General features: G+C 47.6%; 1 protein-coding gene across 15 annotated transcripts in view; it reads right to left on the reverse strand.

The window, feature by feature from the left end:
• DAPK2 (death associated protein kinase 2) overlaps nucleotides 1-21,432 on the reverse strand; it is a 140,314-nt gene that overhangs the window by 64,157 nt on the left and 54,725 nt on the right. For 8 of the 15 annotated variants that reach the window (XM_077939550.1, XM_077939551.1, XM_001106327.5 and 5 more), the window contains exons 3-4: nucleotides 13,141-13,362; nucleotides 1,120-1,258 (exon numbers count right to left, since the gene is read on the reverse strand). In XM_077939550.1, coding sequence (XP_077795676.1) covers nucleotides 1,120-1,258; nucleotides 13,141-13,362 — 361 coding nt within the window. Of the gene's footprint in view, nucleotides 1-1,119; nucleotides 1,259-13,140; nucleotides 13,363-14,595; nucleotides 14,808-21,432 lie in introns of those variants that run through there. The other 7 variants (XM_077939560.1, XM_077939554.1, XM_077939561.1 and 4 more) reach the window with 5 other exon arrangements.

The raw sequence follows: 21,432 nt of genomic DNA on the forward strand, positions 1-21,432 counted from the left end.
GTACTTCCCTGAATGCACTGCGCTGTTTTGTGACCATGTATTCTGTTGGCCTTTCTTCCTTAGAAGGCCCTTCCCTTCTTCTAATTCCTGCCAATCCTTCAGAACTCAAGTAAATAGCACTTCTTCCAGGGAGTCCTCTCTGATACCCTGGTTGGACTTAGATGTCCCCTCCTTTAGCCTCCCCACCCACTCTGGGCTTCCTTCTAGCATAGTACTTAGAGTTGCTGGTTTTTCTGTCTCTTACACCAAGGTCCCTGGAAAAGAGGAAGTAATCTCAGACAGGGCCTCAGTGAATTTTGTATCTGCAGCAATACCCAGGCACCCAGCACCATGCTTGAAAGACCACAGGGATTTCTGGATAGAAAAATGAAGGGATCTCCCCAGCAAACAGGTCATAGAATTGATCACAAGTTAGAGGACATTTACACATAAGTATCTATATAGGTTCATCAGTCTATGCAACTGAGCTCAGTTACTAAGGGAACTGTCCTTCTACTTTGACCACATTCTTGCTTTATAAAGTCCTATGCGGTCACAGTGAACTTTCTCAATCCTGAATACCAGTTACCACAAAAGATCAGTGATCCCTAGAAGCAGTTTTATGGCCACAGTTTAGAGCAGAGTGGGGGTAGTGAGTGCGGGAGGGCAGCCAGCGGTCCCTGGGCTCCGGGATTTACAAGCTCTGGTCAAGGGATGATGGAGGCTGCACTGTGAAAGGGTCTGGTGAGTCAGCCAACTTCAGCAATCCTCCAAACACTTCTAGTTCTTTGTTATCAAAAAGTTCAGTCTTGTGAAAGGTGTTTGGTTTTAAGTTTCCTGTCACTGGTCTACTTATTTAGAAAGCGTTACACCGCTACCTGAAATAAATAAGGTGCCTGAAGTCTGATTTAAGGAGCTTCTTGCAGTCAGCTCCTGTGTGCAGAAAACCTGCTATGAGAAATGAAACTGAGAAGGTGGACATTTCTGTAGCATCATCTCTTTCCCAGGAGCTCAGGGTTTTTCACTGTAAGATGAGAAAGGAACGCTGGTGGGCGCTGGGCCCATCCTGGGAAAGACACCAGGAGGGACTAAGCCTCTTCTTCGTAGACTTGATTCTTTTCTCTTTCTCCCCTTACTGACCTTGAGATCAAAGTGAGCAATTTTCTTTGTGTGAAGGTAGTTCACCCCATCCAGGATCTGCTTAATGAAGCTGGTGGCCTCCTCCTCACTCAGTGACTCCTTCTGGGCCAGGAAATCGAAGAGCTCTCCTCCAGACACTCTGTAAAACACCAGCAGGGGGAGGGGAGGCCCAGGCCCAGTCAGCTCTGCATGTCATGAGGCTGGGCTGATGGATGCAAGCCCTGATCCTGATCCCCCCGGGACCTCGTATGGCAGAATCCCCCTTGCTTATGTCTGGGGCTTTGTCTGTCTGACCAGTGCCAGGGACTGACTTTGCTTCTATTTGCTTTGTTTTCTTTTGGATCACAAGGGCAGGAATCACTCTGGAGATGTTGTCAGAAGGGCCTCTGCTCCCACTCTAGGCCCTGGTCCCAGTCACCCTGAAGGTTGTCCTCTCCCCCCAATATGCCTGAGATGGCAGGGGACAAAAACAAGCAGATTCTTTAGCCGGAATGTTTGTGTTCCTCCAAATTCATATTTTGAAATTCCAACCCCCAAGGTGATGGTATTAGGAGATAGGGCCTTTGGGAAGTAATTAAGTCATGAAGTCAGAGCCCTCACAAATGAGATTAGTGCCCTTATAAAAGAGACCCCAGAGGGCTCACTTTCCCCTTGCACTATGTGAAGTTACAGTCAAAAGACAGCCATCTATGAGGAAGTGAACCTTCATCTCGATCTTAGACTTCCCAGATTCCAGGACTATGAGAAATAAATTTATGTTGTTTGTCAGCCACCCAGTTTATGGTTATTGTGTTATACAGCAGCCTGAATGAACTGAGAGAGGAAATTGGTACCAAGTATGGAGTGCTACTGTAACAGATACCTAAAAATGTGGAAGCTGTTTTGGAATCAGCTAACAAGTAGAGGCTGGAAGAGGTTTGGGGTGCCAACTAGAAAAAGCCTACATTGCCATGAAGGAATGGACTGTAAGGGTGGTTCTGGTGAGGGATCACAAAGAGAAGAGATTCTCAATCTTCTTAGAGAATACCTAAGTGGTCATCAACAAAATATTTGTAGAAATACAGATGGAAAGGCCATTCTGATAATGTCTCAGATGGATATGAGGAACATGTTACTGGTCTGGTCAATGAGGGAAAGCACATCCTTCTTATAAAGTAGCAGAGAACGTGGCTGAATTGTGTGTGTGCCCTAGTGTTTTGTAGAAGGTAGAACTTGTAAGCAATAAAAATGGAGTATTTGGCTGAGGAAATTTCTAAGCAAAGTGTTGGAAGAGTATCCTGGTTCCTCTTGACTACTTATAGTAAAATGTGAAAAGAAATGGTTTAAAGATAAAATTGTTACTCAAAGGGAAGAAAGCTTAAAAGTATGAAAAATTCTCAGTCTCCTCATATTGGAAAAACTAAGAAACACTGTTTGGGAAAGAACAAAGGTGTGACCAAGCAACCATTTGATAAAAAGATTAATATGACTCTCAGGGAAGCCAGGTGCTATTCATCAAGACAATAGGGGGATTAGTCAGCCATCTAAATAGAAGCCAGGACCTATTGTTCAAGACAATGGAAGAATGACCCTGAAGTCATTTCAGAGATCATGGGGGTGAAAAGAGGGGTGTCCCTCCCATCACAGGTTCATAGTGCCAGAGCCTAGAGGCAGAATGATATCAAAGGAGGAGCCTCCTCTGCCCAGTGCTGCCTCACATTGTGGGCTTTGTTCTCCAAACTCTGTTGCCACACTCCTCAGACATACCAGGTGTGGCTCCTGGAGAGCAACAGTGTGGCATGCTCTGTGCCAAGCAAAGCTGGTGGATGTGTGGCTGCCTTCTCCTGGATTTCAAAAGATGCCTTAAGGGAGCTGGTGGGCCCCTGGGCAGAGGACTGCCTTTCGGGTGGGGGTCAATGCTTGGAGAGCAAAGCCTTACGGGTAGGTTGCCCAAAGCTGCAGGGGCAAGACCTCCATTCCACTCCTGTGGGCCTGGAGGGCAGAGCATTGAGCCAAAGATTATTCTCAATGTTTTGTACTGGCTCAGAGCCTGTCATTCCTTTATTCTTTCCCATTCCTCCTTCTAGAATGGGAATGTGTATCCTCTGCCTGTCCCACCATCATATTTTGTACATGACATGTTTGATGTCATTGGTTCACAGCTGGAGAGCAGCTTGCCTCAGAATGAATCACACCTTGAGTCTCACCCACATCTGATTTAGATATTTAGATGAGACTTTGGACTTTAAACTTTGGAGTTGATGCTGGAATTAAGACTTTTGGAACTATTGGAATGGAAGGAATGTATTTTACATTTGAGAAGGACATTAATTGGGGTGGGGGGCAGAGACAGAATGCCAGAGTCTGAATGAACTAAGACAGATGACAAAGAGGAACAAATGCTGTGCCAGAAACTAAAGACCTAGGTTCCATTCCAGCCTTGCCACTGACCTTAGACAACTCATTTCCCTTCTCCAGGCAGGACCTGGTTTCATTACATACAAAAAAAGCAGATTGGGCAAGACAGCCCCCAAAGCCCCCTTTCTTTAATTTTATAAAAGATGGCCCCTTTATGGGGTTCAAGAGAATCGAAGTATGGCCCCTAACTTAAGCAGAATACCCCATTAATTATATTAATCTCTAAAGACTCTAGAATACTACTTTTGATGCTTGATACTACTTTTTCACACTCTACATTCTTGCATCCTATAGTTGATGTGACAGAGCAAAAAAAATCTCCCCTGAGATTTCGGATTGCCAGATAAAATAGGTTTTTACTTGCTAAAGCTGGTAACCCTACTTGGGCTTGTTTATTCTGCCAACAAAAAGAGTCAAACTCTGTAAAATATTTAAAGATGTTTATTCTGAGCCAAATACGAGTGCCCAAGACCCGTGACACAGTCCCAGAAGGTCCTCAGAACATGTACCCAAGGTAGTTGGGTAACAGCTTGATTTTATACATTTTAGGGGGACAGAAGTTACAGGCTGAATCAATCAATAAATGTAAGGTGTACATTAGTTCCGTCTGGAAAAGTGGAAAAACTTGAAGGTGAGGATAGGGAGTTGGGAGGGCTTCTAGGTCATAGATGGATTTTATGATTGCCAATTGGTTATTATCAAAAGAATCAATAGAAAAGAGTGTCTGAGTTAAGACAAGTCTTAACTTAAGTCATCATCATAGGAGACCAAAGTTTTTATTATGTAGACGAAGTCTCACAGGTGGCTGCCCTTGGAGGCAGTAGATGGCAAATGTTTACTATTCACATTCTTAAAAGGTGCTAGACTCTCAGCTAATCTCTTCAGGATCAGAAAAAGACATGGAAAGGAACAGAGATTCTCCAGAGAACATAGATTTTTCCCAGAAGAGTCAGCTTTGCAGGGCCACTTCAAAATATGTCAAAAGATTTATTAGGGTAAAATACTTCTATTTATTTCAGGGCCTGCTATTTGTCATGTGATGTTATAGTAGAGTCAGGCTGGAATTTGTTATCTTATTGCTGCAAAGAGTCTGTTTTGTTAGTCTTAAGTTCACTGTTTTTATATTAATGTTGGTCACTTGTGCCTGAATTTCAATGGGTGGAGAGTATAATGAGGCATGTCCAACCCCTCTTCCCATCATGGCCTGAAAGTTTTTCAGGTTTACTTTGGAATCCCGTTGGCTGAGAGAGGGGTCTATTCAGTTGGGGGGCTTAGAATTTAATTTTTGGTTTACAATCCTCTGACAGAAGCTGGGGTATCCAGCCAGCATGTGCTCCGCTGGGGCTGAAATAAAGCCAAGGGCCCAAAGGGAAAGATCTCAGGAAGGGTTCTAGGCCAAGGGATCCAGGACCTTTGGATCACTTGGAGAACTTGTTTTAAAATGCAGATTTCCAGATCCCACCATAGACTTTAACAAATTAGATTCTACAGCAGTGAGGCCTTAAAACCTGTATTTTTACTATGACAACATAATAATAGTAATTAATATTCATTGAACACGTACTCTATGTTACATGCCTTATGCACATTATCTCATTTCATCATCACAATGTCCTATGATCTAAGGACTATCACTTTTCTATTTCGCACTTAAATAAACAAAGGCTCAGAGAGGTTAAGCAACTTGCCCACAGTCCCATAGCTAGTAAATAGAGTCAGGATTCAAACCCAGGCGGAACAGCTGTCAACCGCTACAGCATACTAAGTATTGCAGATTATTCTTTTCTTTTCTTTTTTTTTTTTTTTTTTGAGACAGTCTCATTCTGTTGCCCAGGCTGGAGCACAGTGATGTGATCTCGGCTCACTGCAACCTCTGCCTCCCAGGTTCAACTGATTCTCATGCCTCCGTCTCCCGAGTAGCTGGGGTTACAGGTGCATGCACCACCACGTCCAGCTAATTTTTGTATTTTTAGCAGAAATGGGGTTTCACCATATTGGCCAAGCTGGAACTCCTGACCTCAAGCAATCCGCCCACCTCAGCCCCCAAAGTGTTGCGATTACAGGTGTGAGCCATTGCGCCCGGCTCCTGATGATTCTTAAATGGCTAAAATGGCTCTGATCCAACTTTGGGGATCATTCCCTGCCCCCTAGTCCATCCTAAATAAAGAGCATCAAAATCTTCTTTTCTCCTTTCTTTAAACATTTCCAGAAGCACATTTGGACCCACTCAGTAATCTTAGCATCATGAAAAATAGAACAACTGGACATAAAATAGTGCAATAGGAAGTACACAGCAATACCTATGATATGCTGTGACTTAAAAAATGGAACCTAAATCTGGTTAAGCCTCTTGTTCAGCACTATCAACAGAACTTTCTGCAATGATGAAAATGTTCTAGATATGTGCTGTCCAATAGAGTAGCCACTAGTCACATGTGGTTACTGAGCACTTGAAATGTGGCTAGTGTAATAGAGGAACTGAATTTTAATTTTGATTTAATTTTAATTGTTCTAATTCAAAAACTGAAGTGGTATAAAATATTTTCCATTAAATACAACTTTATTGTTTTAGTAGAACTGCATTTCACTTTAACTGTTGCATTGTTTTGCATAAGAATTGAAATGTGGGCTGGGCACAGTGGCTCACACCTGTAATCTCAGCACTTTGGGAGGCTGAGGCAGGCAGATCACTTGAGCCTAAGAGTTCAAGACCAGCCTGGGCAACATAGTGAGACACTGTCTCTACAAAAAATACAAAAATTAGCCAGGCAAGGTGATGTGCACCTGTAGTTCCAGCTACTTAGGAGGTTGAGGTGAGAGGATCACCTGAGGTCGAGGTTGCAGTGAGCCGTGATTGTGCCATAGCACTCCATACTGGGCAACAGAGTGAGATCCGGTCTCAAAAAAAAAAAAAAAAAGAGGTTGAGATGTGCTCTAAGTATAAAATTCACACTGGATTTTGAAGACTTAGTTTGAAAAATAGAACGTAAAATATCTCATTAATAATTTTAAATAAAAATGTTATTAAAATCAATTCACCTATTTCTTTTTGTTTAGTCAGTGTGGCAACTAGGAAATTTAACATTACGTATGTGGTTCACATTACATTTCTATTGGACAGCGCCAATAGGCAGGGTATCTCCTCTAGATCTAACTACTAGTTACAGGAAATACAGGGAACAGAGGAATGAGTTAAAGAACACCATGAGGAAGGAAAAAGTCTAATCCAGACTGTGAGACAGGACAAGTGGCCTAGTTTTCCAGCACATCAATCGCAGGAAGGCGGAAGGTGAAAGGGTGAAGAGAGACTGAGATAAGATGGCACAGTTGACCATATGTACTGTCTGCCATAGCTGCAGTGCCCCTCTGCCCAGGGTGAGCAGCGTATGGCCTAAGGTGGCTGTGTTGGTGTTGGGGACCCGGCTGGTGCACTATTTTCTCAGTGTCTTATGGGTGAGGCCATCCTGTGCCCCACTCTGACCCTTGCCCCCACCTTGGGCAGGTGCTGGAAGCTGGAGCACCCTCCCAGCTGCTAGAGTAACCCTGGGTCTGCTCTGCAGGCTGGGGTCAAAGGGCCAAGATGATGGCTCCAATCCTTCAGCAGCAAAGACACAATCTTCACCTTGGGGTGGGGCATGTGAGAGTTCTAGGGCTCAGCTTTTCTTCTTGTGAAACAGGAGTGAAAAAAAAAATGCTTTCATTACCAACTTTGGAGGTGAGGGTGGGAGTGAGAGGAATCTCTATGAGATCCTTGATAAAGTCCTTGACATGAACACCATACATGGTGTCATCATCAGGGTGGCAGTGGTGGAAGGGGGCTTGATTTAGAGTTTATTTGAAGTTTGCCACCAGTGCAATGTGCTTTCCCAAACACTCCCTCACTTGAGCTTGATATCCACCCGGAGAGCATCCTCATTCTCAGACGAGAAAACTGAGGTCTCAGCAGAGCAAGGGACTTGCCCAAGATCACATAGCTAGTAAGTGGCAGGACCAGGATTTAGACCCAGATTTTCCCAGCCCCAGTTCACCACATGTCCCTCTCACCACAATCCTTCCACATTACAAAGGCTGAGGTGCTGATGCAAAACGGAAAGCCTTGGAGCAGCCCTAGGCACTGGGCAGTCCTCTGACATCCCTGTTCTGCTGCATCAATGCTCTCATCACAGTGGGCTTCACTATCTATCTTTCTCTCTCCCCAGCTAGATTATTTTTGCTTCCACAGCAAGAAAGACATTCAATAGAAGTTTGGTGAATAAAAGAACAAGGAAAGAAATAAAAAGCTAAAAATAACATGATGTAGAATATTCTGTATCATATAGACAGTGAAGCCTTGGTATTTGTGAAAGACCTGTCCAGAGCCCTCTGCAAATTTTCACATCTGCAGTGCCCCCTCTGAAACACAAAGAACCCAGCTCCACACTTAGTCTGCCAGCCCTGCCAGGTTGTGTGGGCCTGTGACCTCGGGCGAATATCTAAATAAATAATAACCCTACAATTCCTACTTTAAATAAAATGCTGCATCAATGTAAAAGCTTCTTAGCTTAGCATTCCCAAAAGCCACTGACATGAAGGCTTGGGTTGAGTGAGGACTTGGGGGGGCAGTAATCAGTCATCTGTTTGAAGGTGGGATCTGGGCAGGAGACCTGGTGGGAGACATGGTCTCCTTGTGATAAAGAAGGGAACAGCCATTGTGCTCCCTAGAATCTCCCCCAGAAACTCAGAAAGGTGGGAGGCTGATGACCTGCCACCGTCTAGGCCCTGGATACCCAGGCTGAGACATTCACATTAATGCTCAGTCACCTCTTTTCGAAGCCTAATCAAGGAGCCTGGGTGTCATTTCTTTAGCCTCTAAGACTTCTGCCCTGGAGCCACCCCCCATCTCCTTCCAAGTTTCTTTCCTCTTACATCCCACATCTCTTTAAGATGAAAAATAAAGCCTAATGACTTGGCCTCATCTCTTCTCCTAGTGTTCCCAGGATCATCCCCTTCCTGCAAATCTGACCTTTGCCTCCTTCCTCCCTGCAGGGTGGCATGCCTGCTGGAAATGCTTTTCAGACTCTTCTGGGAATGTATACATGAATGACCTGCACAGGCAGCGATGGGGGAAAAATGCTGCCAGAGCTGCTGGGCACAGGAAGCTGGGCTCAATTCGGGAACCTGGGAAGCATCACTGCCACCCTGGAGCACTCTGCCAGCAGTTCTCTGGTATGCAAACATTGCAGTATTGCTTTCCAGAGGCTTGGAATCAAGGAGGTCCCAGAGCAGTCAGGGGCTTGTGATGGGAGGCCGGCCCGACCTTCACAGGGAGACTTACATTTTTCAGGGCTAGTTCCACATGTGACATGAGTTAAGCTACTGAGATTTTTTAATATATTCTACACCCCATACAGAAGTCAACTTACATGGACAATAAAATCCTTCCCAGTCCTGCCTTCAATAGTCATAACCAGAGGTAGCTGCTTCTAGGGAGGTCACAGATGGGATAATAACAGCTGAAAGGGATCAGGGCCAGGCATGTCCTCCTAGTGCTGGCCACTTTAGCAGAGAGCAGGAGGAAGCCCTGCACCAGACAACAGTTGCTGAGAGGGGGAGTGGGATCAGGGTAGACTCATTCATAAAACCTGCAACTGGGCAGCTTTCAACTGAGCAGGTGGATACTAACACTCACTGGGCAAACCCACTAATTTATTAGGAGGCCGAAGACTTCTGACCAGCCTAACAGGAGTCACTAAGTCTAAGCACAAAAGCCCATGAGGCCGGGTGTGGTGGCTCATGCCTGTAATCCCAGCAATTTGGGAGGCCAAAGCGAGTGGATCACTGGAGGCCAGGGGTTCGAGACCAGCCTGGCCAACAAAGTGAAATCCCACCTCTACTAAAAATACAAAAAAATTAGCCAGGTGGGGGGCATATGCCAGTGGTCCCAGCTACATGGGAGGCTAAGGCATCAGGATCACTGGAACCTGGGAGGTGAGATTGCAGTGAGCCGAGATCACGCCACTGCACTCCAGCCTGGGTGACAGAGCAAGACTCCATCTCAAAAAACAAAAACAAACAAACAAAACAAAAGCCCAGGAACTCCTCTCCTGGGAGGTCCTCCCTCTCAGACCCTGGCCATACATGGGTTAGGCAAGTCTTAGAACGCTTGCGTCTTCTCCAATCTCATAAATTCTTAGCAATCCATAGACAGGCACCCTGAGAACAATGAGACAGCTTGGAAGTGAAGGGGGAGACAGAAACGGGACAGAACTAACAAGCACAGAGGCCCAAGCAAGTCATGGGAGCACCAGCGTGACAACTGATGTTACGGATGGTGCACCTGAACTCACAAGAAGCTGGCACATAACTGGCTGACCATGAGCCCTGTTGGGAAAAACATGGACATCTCAAGAGCATCACCTGCCACACCCCTGCCACCGACTCCCAGGCTTCTACAAACAGGAAGAAGCAGGCAATTTCCCCAGCAATTAAAGACATGCCAGTTACAATAATAAAGTATCGATTTATAGCTATAAAGATCAATAAATAATGAAGCACGTTTCAAAACAAATGACCCAGGGCTGGCAGGGCCGCAGGCACACAGCAACACTCCTACGCTGTGGTGGTAATGGTTAACCAGGACCATCTTTGAAAAGCGAGGATATTGAGTCCCAAAAATGTCAGCCTTTGGCCTAGTCATCCCATTCCTGGTGATTTTAGCTAAATCCTGGGGACTCTGCTGAAAGGATTAATTAAAAAGAAAAGGGGAAGATCTTGAGAAAAAAGTTGTTTTATCAGTAAAATTTGTAATGGTTAAAAGCTAGGAAATAAAAACCATGTGTCCAACAATAAGGATGCTATGGTTTGACTATTTGTGCCCTACAAACTCGCATTGAAATTTAATCCCCAATGTGGCTGTATTAGGCAGTGGGACCTTTGAGACATGATTGGGTCAGGGTGTGGTGGCTCACGCCTGTAATCCCAGCACTTTGGGAGGCCAAGGCGGGCGGATCATCTAAGGTCAGGAGTTCAAGACCAGCTAGGGCAACACGGCAAAACCTCGTCTCCACTAAAAATACAAAAATTGAGCTGGGTGTGGTGGTGGGTGCCTGTAATCCCAGCTACTTGGGAGGCTGAGGCAGGAGAATAGCTTGAACCCAGGAGGCAAAGGCTGTAGTGAGCCAGGATCGTGCCATTGCACTCTAGCCTGGAAGACAGAGTGAGACTCTATCTCAAAGAAAGAGAAGCGACTGGGTTATGAGGACTCTGTCCTTGTGAATGGATTAATCCATTCATGCATTAGTGGATTAATAGGTTAATGGATTAATGGGTTATTATGGATGGAACTGGTAGCTATATAAGAAGAAGAAGAGAGAACTGAGATATCCCGCTCTGCCCCTCACCATGTGATGCACTGGGCTGCCTTGGGGGACTCTGTAGAGAGTCCCCATTAGCAAGAAGGTCCTAATCAAATGTGTCCCCTCAATCTCAGACTCCTCAGCCTCCATAACTGTAAGAAATAAATACCTTTTCCTTATAAATTAACCAGTTTCAGATATTCTATTACAAGCCACAGAAAATAGACTAAGACAAGGAAAATACTAGTGTGCAATTCAGTGAAACATTGTCAGTTAAAAGAGAAAAGCCAATTTTTAGAATTATGTTAACTGAGGGAAAAAGTAGAGCAGGAAATTATACAAGTACAATGATTGTATACAAATAGATAAAGATTGAGAGGAACCACAGAAAAACATAAATAGCTGCGTTTGGGTTGTAGGGTTATAAATGTAATTTCTTTTCCATTTCGGCTTAGTTTTTTTTCCCCCCCAAAATAGATTTTTAAGAAGTGGCTCGGCCTTTCCAGCAAGGTGCGCTTGTCACTCTCTGCTGGGAATCAGGATGCTGACTGCTGACCCTCAGCTTCTCTCCAGGTCAGGCAGGGCAGGCATCCAGTAATCCAACCAGCTGGGAGGTCCATGGGAGAAACATGGAGGACACTGGGAGCTAGTGAAGGGAAAAGCACAGGCAATTCTATACATTTAAACACTGAGATGGATAATTTAAGAATCAAATGCGAGAGTATGCAAATGCCCATCTGCTACTTAAATCTATATCCTGCCCATACCAGAGCATAGTTCTCAAATTAGAATGATCTCAAATGTCAGGTGGTCCACCCAGTCTGTAGGCAGGTTAAGGATGGCTGCCTGCTTTACAGATGAGATCTAAAGCTCAGGGAATTCAGGTGACTTGCCCAAGGGCACAAAATCAGGGATTCCTGAGAGATTCTATCACTCCCACTACCAGGAAGGTGCATACATGCTTATGAGCCTCAGAACATTCTTTTTTTTTTCCCCGAGACGGAGTCTTGCTCTGTCACCCAGGCTGGAGTGCAGTGATGCAATCTTGGCTCACTGCAACCTCCGCCTCCCAGGTTCAAGCAATTCTCCTGCCTCAGCCTCCCAAGTAGCTGAGATTACAGACACCTGCCACCACGCCTGGCTAATTTTTGTATTTTCAGTAGAGACGGGGTTTCACCCTGTTAGCCAGGCTGGTCTCAAACTCTGACCTCATGATCTGCCTGCCTTGGCCTCCCAAAGTGCTAGGATTACAGGTGTGAGCTACGGCACCAGGCCAGAACATTCTTTACATAGGCCTTGCTGCTTGTCTGGACACAGCCACTGTAACTTGTGCCACAACCCAACTCAAACTCCATTGTGTGTCAGAGCCCCACCTGCCCAGGAGGATACAGGGTGGCCAGCTAACCCCTAGAGTCTTGGGCTCATCTATCCAAATTCCATCATACACTGCTAAGCCAGCATAAGGCCAACCCGCCTCACACTCATAGCTGTCTGAACAAGCCGTGTGGACTCAAGTCCTGGTTCTGCCACTTCCTGGCTATAGGATCTTGTAAGTGACCTGGCCTGCCAGTGTTCTTGTCTGTAAAATGGGGATAATAAGAGTGTCTGTGTGACAGCGTCGTTATGAGGATTAAACAAGGTACAGAAGTACTTGGCTTGCACAATGAATATAAAATAACCTGTCTGCATTAGTAAGACATTTCCCTCATCATAGTCTTTAAAGATTGAACAAGACGACAGATACAAAGCACCTAGCAAATTCTTGGCTTACAGTAGGACTCTCTAAATAATAGCTGTTATTATAACAATAAAGGTGTCAATCACAGCACAAATGCAGTGGACTTTCCCCCGGAAAGGGCTGGAGAAGGGCTTCACAGAGCCTGGAGATGTTTGTACTTCCCCTCTTCATAGTACACATCCCTCCCTGACAGCCTCCCCTGGCCCCAACCCATCCTCCACCCCCCTCACCCTCCCACATGCTTCTCCAGCCGGGAAAAGACCCCAGTGCAGTCATTTCTTTCCTTTGATCTCCAGGATCCAGTGAAAGCCAGACTTAGGCCATCGCCCTCTGCCCCTGCTACTCAGCAAACCTGCCCCTCCTTTGGCTCAGTTTCAGGAGGAGGATGGGGGTAACTGAGGCAGAGGAGATCTGCCCACCACTGACTTCATCTCCTCTGGGCTGAGCTTAGGCCTGGTTGCTGCTGCCCCCTGGGGCCTGTGACTGTAGCTTCCACCGCCCTGCCTGCCCCTGCTGCCCCCTAACCCTGTGGGTCCTGGGGACCCCACTCACAGCTCAAGGATGAGCACCACGTCGGTGCGGTTCTCGTAGACGTCGTGCAGCGTGATGACGTTGTGGTGCAGCACCTGCCGCAGGATGCTCACCTCCCGCTCGATCTCCTCCCGGCTTACACCGCGCCGGCTCGCCGGGCTCTGCCGCTTCTTGATGAACTTGGCTGCATACTCAAGCCCCGTGCTCTTCTCCCGGCACTTCTTCACGATGGCAAACTGGCCACTGTGGGGACACAGACCCACAAGATGAGGTCGTCACTGTGGTCACTGGGGAAGTGACCCCACTGTCAGCTACCAGGTCACACAAATTCAGAGTGATTCTGCCAGGACAGGACAAATCACGCCACCAGTCTGCATCCCCACCTGGATGACAACCTGTGGCTGAGATGCGGCAGGGACTGGGCTTCCCTTCTGTCCATTCCTTCTATGAGGAATGAATGTTAGTATTGTCAGTCCCAGTGTACAGAGGTGAACACTGAGGCCCAGAAAGGTTATTGATCAGGTGACACAGTCTTGTCATTGCAAAGTCTCAGCTAGAACCCAAGTCTAGGATCCACCAGATGAAATCACAATGTCCATAAGCAGACTGGGCTGGTGGGGATCCAGGTTTGGGTGGAGTTTGGAGAGGAGAGGAGGCAACCTAACAAGGTTAATCACTATAGTGGGGGAGCATCACAGTCAGAGGACTTGGTATAAACAGAGAGTTGTACAATCAGGAAACTGAGGCATAAGGATAGGTCATGTGACTCACCTGAGGTCATCGCAGAGTTAATGGCAAAGCCAAGCCTCAAAGTCAGATACCCAATCAGCTGTCCACAAAGCCTCTGAGATAGTTTAGAGCAGTCTAGACCACTATTAGTCCCCTTCAGGCACCAGCACCCAGGGCTGGGCTCAGAAACCCCTCACTCCAGGGACAGAGACAGCAACCATGAAATGGAGTCCAGGCAGAGCAGCAGGCAGCCCTGAGCCAGCTTCCCGGAGTGCTCCAGGGGTCCTCCCCACAGGGAAGGGCACCAACCACCTGCTTCTGCACCTCAGTTCAGTGACCAGCAGGAGCTGATCTAAGTCCCCAGAGACTTTCCAGTGGCCATCTTGCCCAGGGGTCCTCCCATCCCCTTACTGCCATTTGCCATCATTGTCCCACGTTTTCTTGCCACTCAAAATACCCACTGCTTAGGTAACTGAGAAAGTTTTCTAGTTCAGCTTAATGGCTTAATAAGAGGCCAGCAGACTCCAGACTTACGAGGTACGCTCTTAGTGGCTCTGGGGTAAAAGCTACGTACAAGGAAATGCTTGGGATATTTGCCCCAACCGGCAGAAAATAGCAAAATAGCACTGCATCTGGACCACTCCATCATTAGCATCATCCTCAGTGAGACAGTCTTCAAAATACCCAGAGTGGCAACAACAACGAAGTCAAGTTGAGCAAGCAACAGATAGATAGACTAACACTTACATAGCATTCTATGGCAGCCACTTCAGAGACGTTCCCAAACACAATCTCATGCATCTCTCCATCCCCTCAACCTCCATTCACTCAACACTGTCTGGGCATCCACTCTGTGCCAGGATCTGTGCTGGGCACTACTGGGCAGGGACCAAAGGCACAGACAATAGGTACAGATGGACCTCTGGGGAGAGAGAAGACCCTGGGGGCGGGACTGGGCAGAGAATGCTTTGTGGAGCCAAATTTATCTTACATCGTCCACTGACTCTAAAGTTTCAGCTATTTCAGTTCCAAATATTGGCTCTGAAATGTCCACACACTAGGGGCTGACGCAGATGGAGTGGAGCCAGGCCTCCCAGAGCCAGAGTGAACACATTCAGTGTGATCTCTAACACATATGGTCTCTTGGAGCCACTCTGGACCTTGAGGACAGCGGGTGCCTTGGTAGGTGCCAACAAACACTTGACCGAACTTCCAGGCCCAGGTGGCTCTGAGTCTCAGTGTCAAGACAGCCACATGCCTCTCCTCTCCCTCTGACACCTCAAGTGGACGCTGACAGGGCCTGGCATTTCAGAGTCCCTGTGACCTTGTCACAGAATTCCTGAGCTCTTACTTGACTGGTGGGGAAAGCAAAGCTTAAGGGTGGTAAGGGATACACTTAGGTTTACAGAGCACACAGGTGGTGGTGCAGGGCTTGGCTTGGCATCCAAATCCCCCAGCTCCCAGCCCCACACTGTGTTGACAGCCTTAGGACTTGTGAAGGGGCAGAAAAGCTTTTGCAAACTAGAGCCAAACATTTCAGGCCACCTTGACATTGTTTCCCCTTTGTCTTATGAGGGAAACAGAGGCATTTTTTTCCATATCGCATGCCTGAAAAATTCCCCAAACTCTCAAAAAGCAAATGAGTGTTTGCTTTCCTGCCTGAGTTTTCTCTCTGCAAGACAGCTGTGGCAACGAGTGGTGACCGCAGCAGGCCCACTGCACGGGCATCTTCCCCTCCCCAAATGGAGGCATTTTAAGAGTGGGTGACTAAGATGGCGCCGAATACCACACACCACCACTCATCTCATCTGTCTTCACTCAGGCACAGCCTTCTGCTCAACCTGTGGAGGGGAGCCTCAGAGGGAGCCAAGGCCGCTGGCTGGTGTCCCCCACTCCTTGGGCTGTTTCCAGAAGAGTGGAGAACACCCTCCACCAGCCCCAGCCCCCAGGCTTCAAGGTCAGACAGGCCTGGCCTCAGGGACTTATGCTTTCACCTGCTCTAAACATAGATTTGCTCATCTGTCAAACAGGAATCAGGATTCCCTGCTAGAAAGTTGTGAAGACTAGAAATATTTGTAATGTTGGCCCATGGTACTCACAAGTGGTTCATACAAACGCTGAGCAAGAGACACCCAGAGATGTAAGTCACTGATTCAAATGGTCTGGAATGTGAAACCAGGGAATTGGTTTAATTTTATTTATTTTTAGAGATGGGGTCTGGCTCTGCTGCCCAGGCTGGAGTGCAGTGGTGTGATCATAACTCACTGCAGCCTCAAATTCCTGGGCTCAAGCAATCCTCCCAACCTCTGCCTCCCTAGTAGTTGGGACCACAGGTGCATGCCACACCACCCAGCTTCAGTTTAATTTTAAAAGCACCACCCTATCCCTCCCCTACTCCCCGCCCCCAATGATTCCCACACACAGCCAGATGTAAAAATATCTCTATTCCAAGCAATTAGCCAACTCCTTTAATCCTAGAGCAGTAGTTCTCAACCCAGGCCACACATTGATATTGCCTGGCGAATTTTAATATTCCTAGTGTTTAAGTCTCACCATGAGAGATTCTGACCTGGCTTTGGGCCTGAAGATGTGGGTTATTTAAAAGCCCGCTGGGTAACTGACATGCAGCCAGGGCTGAGAACCATTGACTTACGACAGCTTTCTGATTATCTCCATTTCACAAATGAAGAAACTACACCACTGTTACTCATACTAGTTCCTCCTTTTCAGTATTACACTTCCCCATAGTTCTCTGATCTGATCACCTCAGGAAAGGAGTAAAGAAAGGGAATCAGAGGGGAGGGGTTGTCTCCCATCAGCATGATTTTTCCTTGAGGGCTTCACCAGTCTAACCGCTGTGTTATGAATCTGCAAATCAAGACAGAAGATTACGCTAGCTTTTGGAGGATAACAGGAGTGAAAATTTGTAGTCAGGCACTCCCTGCCCACCGTACTCAGCAGTTGCACAAAAGCAGAACCTGAGGTGGCTCTAGTATGCCCATCAGAGGGCCCAGCCAACCCAAGGGCAGGTGAAGACTGTGACAGCAACGGGCCCTTGTCTGCATACAGAAGGCTCTGCAGCCAGAAGCTGAGGCCCCACAGTGCAGAAGTCACCAGCTAGGCTACAGGGATGATGGGTGGGAGGCCAGGGCCTGTCCACTTTAGGACAGAGCCACCCAGAATGTCATCCAGGAAGGGAGCAGAGGGGAGCAATTCAACCTCTAATGAAGGTCGTTGCTAACACCAAATCAAAAACGATGGGAATACTGGGATCTGGTATACACATGCAAAGCACACATATTCTAGTATCTCTGCCCCACCGTAGCAACAATCAATACCTATGCATGGTCTACTGCAGCACGGGGCTGGTAGGAGGCCCGATTCCTGGTCCTAACCTGCTATCAAAGTTTCATGGGCTTGACAAGGAGCTGCCTTTTCAGTTCATGTTTCTCCACCTGCCACCTCAGGTCTCACCTTAGAAAGCTTCCTGTCAGAAAGCTCCAAAGAGCCTGGGACAACTCTAAACAGGAATGAAGCCCTTTCCCTTCACTCTCCAAATTCCTCTGGGCTGGTGTCACGAGACTGGGAGTCTAGTCAGAGCCCTACCACTAACGAGCCAGGACCCTGGGCAGCCTGTTCAACTCCCCGGGCCTCAGTTTCCTTCTTCGTCAAGTGGGGACAATAACACCTGCCCTGCCCACTTCCCAGGGTTGTTTGGGAAATCATGGGGTGATGTCTGAGATAGGACTTTACCATCCAACCTTGCAGAAGAGTATGAGGCGTGGGTAGGTGGGAACTCTGTGCCTGAGGCTGGCTTGCAAAAGTCACGTAGGATGGTTTCGTGAGGGACAGTAAATCCGCAAGATACAGAAAACATCCCGCTTCTGCCAGCACTCTCCTGCAATTCTGTCAGGGACACACTCCTCTTCCCAGGCAGAGGACTCAGCTCCACACTCACTCAGCACCCGGGAGGACGAGTGGGCTGTGTCAACATCAATGTCACTGGCAGATGGGCCTCATTCCCAAACTTGTCAGGCCCCCAGGTGGCACCTCATAAGGGCTCTCTAGTTGTCTGCCCAGGACTCAAATGAAAACGGGTACAGCTAGAACAGCTTCTCAGTGCTCAGAAATGTCCCCAACCTTAGTTCTTAAGGTTCATGGAGGAGCCTGGCCTAATCCCCACCCCCCAAATTCTTCACTGTCAAGGGTGAATAACCAGGGCATGACCCAAATATCACAGCATGGGATAGATCTTGTAAAGCAATGTAAACATTACAACATTTACATCCAGCTTTTCCAAGACGGAGTCTCCTCTGTTGCCCAGGATGGAGTGCAGTGGCACAATCTCAGCTCACTGCAAGCTCCACCTCCTGGGTTTAAGTGATTCTCCTGCCTCAGTCTCATGAGTAGCTTGAATTACAGGCACCCGCCATCATGGCTGGCTAATTTTTTTTGTTTGTTTGTTTGTTTTTTTGAGACGGAGTCTCGCTCTGTCACCCAGTCTGGAGTGCAGTGGCCGGGTCTCAGCTCACTGCAAGCTCCGCCTCCTGGGTTTACGCCATTCTCCTGCCTCAGCCTCCCCAGTAGCTGGGACTACAGGCGCCCGCCACCTCGCCCGGCTAGTTTTTTTTTTTTTTTTTTTTTTTTAATAGAGATGGGGTTTCACCGTGTTAGCCAGGATGGTCTTGATCTCCTGACCTCGTGATCCGCCCGTCTTGGCCTCCCAAAGTGCTGGGATTACAGGCTTGAGCCACCGCACCTGGTCAGCTTTTCTCTTAATGAGCTAACTTCATATTCATTATCTTTTTTAATATTTGCAAATATCATTTTTATTTCCATTTCACAGATAAGAAAACTGGAGAGGTATGGTGGCTTATACCTGTCATCCCAGTGCTTTGGGAGGCTGAGGCAGGGGGATCACTTGAGGCCAGGAGTATGAGACCAGCCTGGTCAATGTGGTGAAACCCTGTCTCTACTAAAAATACAAAAATTACCCAGGCATGGTGGTGCAAGCCTATTATTCCAGCTACTTGGGAGGCTGAGGCACGAGAATCACTTGAACCCAGGAGGCAGAGGTGCCAGTGAGCTGACATCATGCCACTGTACTGCAGCCTGGGTGACAGGGTGAGACTTTGTCTCCAAAAAAAAAAAAAAAAAAGAGCCAGGCAAGGTGGCACAAACTGCAGTCCCAGCTACTCAGGGTGCTGAGGTGGGAGGATGACTTTCAGCCCAGCAGTTTGAGGCTACGGTGAGCTATGATCATACCACTGCACTTCAGCCTGGGCGACAAGCAAGACTCTGTCTCTTAAAAAAGTCAATTAAAAAAAAGAGAGAGAGAAAAAACTGGGCTTAGAGAAGTAAAGTGACTTGGCAGTTGGGCCAGGGAACAGGGCTAGGACACAGATCCACGTCATTGACTCCAGTTACAGTGAGGCTCTTGAGGTAACTGACCAGCAGTGTGTACCAAGTAGTGAGGAGAGGGGCCAATCCCAGAAGAGAACAGTATTTGACATTGTTTTGAATTGCTGGCATGTGGTGATAGTAAAAAGCAGACTGATTTTTACTCGATTTTATTATCAGTTTGTTTTATTTATACATACATGCATGCATACATACATACATACATACATACATACATAGTCTTGCTCTGTTGCCCAGGCTGGAGTGTAGTGGTACGATCTCAGCTCACTGCAACCTCCACCTCCCAAGTTCAAGCAATTCTCCTGCCTCAGCCTCCCAAGTAGCTGGGATTACAGGTGCGCACCACTATGCCTGTCTAATTTTTGTATTTTTAGTAGAGATGAGGTTTCACTGTGTTGGCCAGGCTGATCTTGAACTCCTGGTCTCCAGTGATCTGCCTGCCTCAGCCTCCCAAAGTGCTGGGATTACAGGCATGAGCCATTGCACCAGGCCTATTATGGGTTTTAAATTCTCAAAAGGAAATGCACCCCTAACAGCCTGCATCAAGGTAGACCACTCCCACTGTCCACTCACCCTCACCCTCTGTGGTAAGCCACAGCCAACCAGACTTGTTCTGTCAACTACCAGGGCCAAGCTGCTAGAGGCTTTCAAAGGTCTATGGGCTGGGTGTGGTTGTTGTAATTCCAGCACTTTGGGAGGCAGGAGGATCACCTGAGGTCAGGAGTTTGAGACCAGCCTGGGCCAACAGGGCAAAACCCCATCTCTCCTAAAAATACAAAAATTAGCTAGGTGTGATGGTGCACACCTGTAGTCCCAGCTACTCGAGAGGCTGAAGCACAAGAATCGTTTGAACCTGGGAGGTGGAGGTTGCAGTGAGCTGAGATCACACCACTGCACTCCAGCCTGGATGACAGAGCAAGACTCCATCTCAAAAAAAGAAAAAAAAAAAGAAAAGTCTATGGATTGAGTGGGTTTACCTCATTCCCTCTCTTAGTCGACTCTAAAGTGTCCACAAATTGAGTGACGTGCCCTTAAGTCGCCAGTCTCTCAAGGTGGAAATGAGGCAGAGCTGCAGAGAACACAGGGTCCCAGCTGAGGGACAAGATGCCACCAGAGGTGAGAGAACCAAATGGGAAGTGTTCCAAAGCAGAGGGTCGTGGAGACTGGCTTCCTCCTCCTGCTTCCCCACCACAGTCACCGAAGTTCCTCTTTCCTCTCTGGAGAACAATGAGCCTCGATTCCTCTGGAATTACCCTGTGAGGTTTCAGGGCCACAGGGCAGGGATAATGCTTAGGAACTTCCAGCCAAGGACCTTCAGCCAATGTGTCTCAAAGGCAGGAGCAGCTCAAAGCTGTAGTCCACAAGAACCAGGTCAGCCTGATCCCGGAGGACCCCCACCCACATCCCACAGCCACAGCCTGCTTGGGGATGGTGTCACTGAGCCCCCTCCCTACTCTTCTGCCTGGCCAGGCTCCACTGTGGAGCCTCTGTGGCTGACCCTGTCCTTATCTCCCACCCTTTCCCAGCACATCCATCTTCCAGCCAGGCCACTCCAAATCCTATGAACAACAGGCAGAAAATACTTGGGGACACATTCCCCAAGGTCAGAGCAAGCAAGGGACCAGATATTCAGGAAACCAAAACAGAGTGAAGAAACATAATGTTATCCGAGGTCGGAGCAGGAAACAGGTCAGGGTTTTAGGCCAGAGGGACAAGGGTAAGGAGGAAAAGTTTACCAAAGCCAGGTGGGCAGTGCACAGGGAACTAGACGGGCAAGACAGGAGTGAGAAACACTCAGGGAGCAGCAGCAAAGTCAGCAGCAGGTGGAGAGTCTGGAACAACAGAAATGCCAGCCAAGAACCTGCAAACAGAAGAGGGCACAGGGCTGCCCAATAGGACTCTTCTCCCAGCTAATGACCCAGGCCCCCCATTTCATGAGCCTGTTTCCCCTCCCTGACCTCGTTGCTACTGTCTTTCCAGTCCCTTGAAATTTGAGGTGTGGAACCCTCTCTCAAATCTTTCACCGAAGTCCAATATGTAAAACAGATTAAAAGCTGTGCTTCTTTTGGAGAGGCACCCAGAGCCCACCCACTGACCGCCCCCACCCATGAGGCCTAAAGGGGCTTCATGGAACCCCAAAAGCTCCAGGGAACACAGTTTGAG

This window comes from Macaca mulatta, chromosome 7 (genome assembly GCF_049350105.2).
Source record: "Macaca mulatta isolate MMU2019108-1 chromosome 7, T2T-MMU8v2.0, whole genome shotgun sequence".
NCBI classification, from domain to species: Eukaryota; Metazoa; Chordata; class Mammalia; order Primates; family Cercopithecidae; genus Macaca; species Macaca mulatta.